The sequence below is a fragment of the Otolemur garnettii genome, unplaced genomic scaffold (genome assembly GCF_000181295.1).
Source record: "Otolemur garnettii isolate 467f Iridium unplaced genomic scaffold, OtoGar3 scaffold00128, whole genome shotgun sequence".
Lineage (NCBI taxonomy): Eukaryota > Metazoa > Chordata > Mammalia > Primates > Galagidae > Otolemur > Otolemur garnettii.
The window spans coordinates 5,779,189-5,783,660 of NW_003852523.1; the positions used below are offsets into that span (position 1 = coordinate 5,779,189).

Genomic DNA, 4,472 nt, shown 5'->3' on the forward strand with positions numbered 1-4,472 from the left:
TTGAATTAAGTTTGCTAGTATTTTTGGAGGATTTTGCATCATATATTCATAGGGATTATTGGTCTGTAGTTTTCTTTAATGTCTTTGTTTGGCTTTGGTAGCAGAGGAATATTGTCCTCATAGAATGAGTTTAGACATGTTCTATCCTTTTCAATTTTTTGGAAAAGTTTGAGGATTGGTGTTAGTTTTTCTTTAAATGTTTAGCAGAATTAACCAACAAAGCCATCAGGCCCAGTGCCTTTTCTTTCTTGGGAGATTTTTTATTACTGATTTAGTCTCCTTCTTAGCCATAGGTCTACTCATATTTTCTATTTCTTTGTGTCTTAGTCATGGTGTGTGTTGTGTTTCTAGGAATTTGTCCATTTCATCTCTAGGTTATACGTTGGTTTTTGGTTTTTGGTGGGGTTTTATTGCAGTTTTTGGCTGGGGCTGGGTTTGAACCCACCACCTCTGGCATATGGGATATGGGGCTGGCACCCCATTCCTTTGAGCCACAGGTGCCACCTTTTTTTTTTTTTTAAGAGATAGGGCTGCACTTTGTCACAGATGCTAGAGCACAGTAGCACAATCCCAGCACACTGCAGCTTCACACTCCTGCATTCAAGTGATCTTTATGCCCCTGTGCGCATGGCACTTCTTCTACTTTCTTTTATTTCTTCAGAGATAGAGTCTCACTTTTTCGCTCTCAGTAGAGTGCTATGGCATCACAGCTCACAGCAACCTCCAGTTCCTAGGCTTAGGCGATTCTCTTGCCTCAGCCTCCCAAGTAGCTGGGACCACAGGCACCCGCCACGCGGCCCAGCTATTTTTTTGTTGCAGTTTGGCCAGGGCTGGGTTTGAAACCGCCACCCTCAGTATATGGGGCCGGTGCCCCACTCACTGAGCCACAGGTGCCACCTTTTTTCTGGTTTCTTTCTTTTTTTTTTTTTTTATTGGTAAGATAGGATTTTATTAAACAGAAAAGGGTAAAAGAGCACCAGAGCTTTTGGTCAGAAGGACTAAAAAGCACCAGAGCTTCTGGCAGAGAGCCTTTTTCTGGTTTCTTAAGGTGACTCTTAGATCATTGAGTCTACCTTTCTTGTTTCCTAATATAAGTATTTGAAACTCTAAGCATTCTTCTAAGTTCCAATTTTAACTTCATTCCACATAATTTAATATGTTGCATTTTTATTTTTAACATTCATGTCTTTATGCTATGCTTTCAATTTTAACCCATCTTTTTTAGGAAGTATATTATTTAATTTTAACAGATTTCTAGGAATCATTAATACATTTAAAAATTACAATAAGGCCAGGCACAGTGACTCACACCTGTAATCCTAGCACTCTGGGAGGCCAAGGCAGGAAAATCACTTGAGCTTAGGAATTCAAGAACAGTCTGAGCAAGAGCAAGACCTTGTCTTTACAAAAAATAAAAACAAATTAACCAGGCATGGTAGCAAGTGCCTATAATCCCAGCTGCATGGAAGGCTGAGGAGGGATCTTAGGAGTTAAGGGCTACAGTGAGCTATGATGGAGCTACTGCATGCCAGCTTAGCTGACCGAATGAGACACTGTCTCTAATAAAATAAGTAATAACAGTAACAGCCAGCTCATTATGTGTTAACATAAATAGCCTATACTTATACATACTTCTAAAACAATTTTCAAAATAGCAAATATTTAGTGAGAGGAATTTGCTTATTTTTTATTTTTGCCAGTCTCTCTTCTGGTGGGGATGACACAAACATCTGGAAGGATGCAAACACCTTGTAAACATTATCACAGAGTAGTCTTGACCCCCGGATTCCCCATGAAAGGGCATTGGGCACCCCTTGGGGTCGCTGGACCCCCGGATTCCCCATGAAAGGGCATTGGGCACCCCTTGGGGTCGCTGGACCACTTTAATAGCTACTACCTTAGAATAAATTCTGTTTTCTGGAGGTCATCAGTAAATGCTGTTAAATGAATTAATTCCAAAATTGCCACATGATGAACCCAGCACCTAGCTGGGTGTGTGAATTCTGATGCACTCATGTGATCTGTCCCCGGATCTTGTGCCCATCTCCACTTCTTCAGAGATGTGACCTCACTATACCTCTGTCCTTCACGTGACAGGTGTCCCTGTGAACAGCAGAGTGTCCTCCAAGATCCAGCAGCTTCTGAACACCCTGAAGAGGCCAAAGCGCCCCCCACTGAAGGAGTTCTTTGTGGATGATTTTGAGGAGCTGCTGGAAGGTAAGAGTAGTCTGGCTTTGAGCTTTTGTGTTTGTGTGAAAAGAATGGCCTAGAAGTCTGGAAACACAGGCCAATGTGCATCACTGCATGGATCCTTGCTGTCATGGTGTCTGTCACACAGTGAAGTAATATTCTCTTTCCAAACTCTGTGGTCACTCTGCATGGTAGTGAATTTAGAATCACGTGTGACTGCTTCCTTTATATGAGCAGGTAGAAAATGTGGTGCTCATGTTAAAGTGGTTTAGCATTTCTCTGTGCATCTAGTCCAGTGGTTAATACTTCATAAAAATACTATTGTAAAAGTACTTTTAAGTTACATATTTAAGTTTTTATTTAAGCTTTCAACCTGAAATTCTTATCTTCTCATGGTTTTAAAGTATTCAATTTTCAGCATCAGTTTGGTCCCTTTTCAAAATTTTAGCCTTGCATTTATAAATGAAATGTATAGTTAGAAAGAAAGAGTAGAGCTTTATTTTTTGAAGAGAAAACTACAAAGAAGCAGAAGGAAGTGTAAACCAAAAATGAAGCCAACACAGCATGCCAAGTGGGTTTCCAGAGCCCTAGGGTCCCATGCAGCCCCACCTAGCCCTGCCTCTGGTATAGGCAGTGTCTCCGCAGCAGGCTGGCCTAGGGCTCCTCCATACCAGTGGATTAGAGGTGGCCTTTAGGACATTGTTTCCCCTCTATAAGCAGACAGTACCCTTCTAATTCAGAGTTCAATGGTGTCGATGCTTCTTACAGGTGTCTCCGTTGTGCTTGGGCCTATTTTAGTCGTATAACCACTGCAAATAGTATTTACTCTTATTCCTTTGAACATGGTGACAGTTATGCTGATGCCAACACGGAAGCCGTTCTGCTCACTTTGATCCCATGTGAGCAGGTCACCAGGTCCTATTCCCTGGCTGTTTGAGCCTGCTGTTGGCTACTGCTGTGCTAGTTGTAGGCATTAAAGGTACCATACTCCAAACCAAAGAGGAGGAGAGTAGTGGACACTATTGCTTTGTGAGGCTGCAGTTACCAGGATGGTGAGTTTTTGGAGATTTTTGTTTTCTGTTGTTGTTTTTCTTTTTGACAGTCTCACTTTGTCGCCCTTGGTAGAGTACTATGGCATCACAGCTCACAGCAACCTCCAGCTCTTGGGCTTAGGTGATTCTCTTGCCTTAGCCTCCCAAGTAGCTGGAACTACAGGTGTCCGCTACAACACCGAGCTATTTTTTGTAGTAGTTTGGCCATGGTTGGGTTTGAACCTGCCACCCTTGGTATATAGGGCTGACGCCCTACTCACTGAGCCATAGGCGCCGCCTAAGATTTTTGTTTTTTGAGGCAGTATTACTCTGTCACTGTGGGTAGAGTGCCATGGCATCACAGCTTACAGCAGCCTCAAACTCCTGGGCTTAAGTGATTCTCTTGCCTCAGCCTTCTGAGTAGCTGGGACTACAGGTGCCTACCATAACGTTGACCCAGCTAATTTTTATGTTTTCAGTAGAGATGGGGTCTTATTCTCACTCAGGCTGGTCTTGAACTCCTGAGCTCAAGGGATCCTCCTGCCTCAGCCTCCCAGGTACTAGGATTACAGGTGTGAGCCACCATGCCCAGCCATGAGTTGTTGTTGTTGTTGTTGTTGTTGTTTTAAGAGACAGAGTCTCATTTTGTTGCTTTCGGTAGAGTACTATGATATCACAGCTCACAGCAACCTCCAGCTCTGGGGCTTAGGCGATTCTCTTGCCTCAATCTCCCTAATAGCTGGGACCACAGATGCCTGCCACAATGCCTAGCTATGTTTTGTTGTAGTTTGGAGCTATGTTTTGTTGTAGTTTGGCTAGGGCCAGGTTCGAACCTGCCACCCTCAGTATATGGTGCTGGTGCCCTACTCACTGATTCACAGGCACTGTCCCCATGAGTTGTTTTTAACTTTATTTCAAAACCATCGTTATCCTTGACTTTAGTCCTTTGGTTACTGTGTTTCCCCGAAAATAAGACCTACCCCCAAAATAAGCCCTAGCAGGATTTCTATGCATTTGTTAAATATAAGCACTACCCTGATAATAAGACCCAGTGATGGGTGTGGCTATGCAGATACGCTGCATAGCTATGCCATATATTTCAGTGTGGAGAGGAAGACATCCCCCAAAAATAAGCCCTAGTATGTCTTCTTAAGAAAAACCACATATAAGACAGTGTCTTATTTTCAGGGAAACACGGTAATTGGTCTATGATTGTGATAAGATTAAAAAAACCCCACATTTTGGCTCGGC

At 42.9% G+C, this 4,472-nt stretch overlaps 1 protein-coding gene across 1 annotated transcript in view; it reads left to right on the top strand.

Annotated features, from left to right (window-relative positions):
• DIP2A (disco interacting protein 2 homolog A) overlaps positions 1-4,472 on the top strand; it is a 114,901-nt gene that overhangs the window by 61,285 nt on the left and 49,144 nt on the right. The window contains exon 7 of the mRNA XM_003798103.3: positions 2,098-2,217. Within this exon, the coding sequence (XP_003798151.1) occupies positions 2,098-2,217 (120 nt within the window). The remainder of the gene's footprint in view (positions 1-2,097; positions 2,218-4,472) is intronic.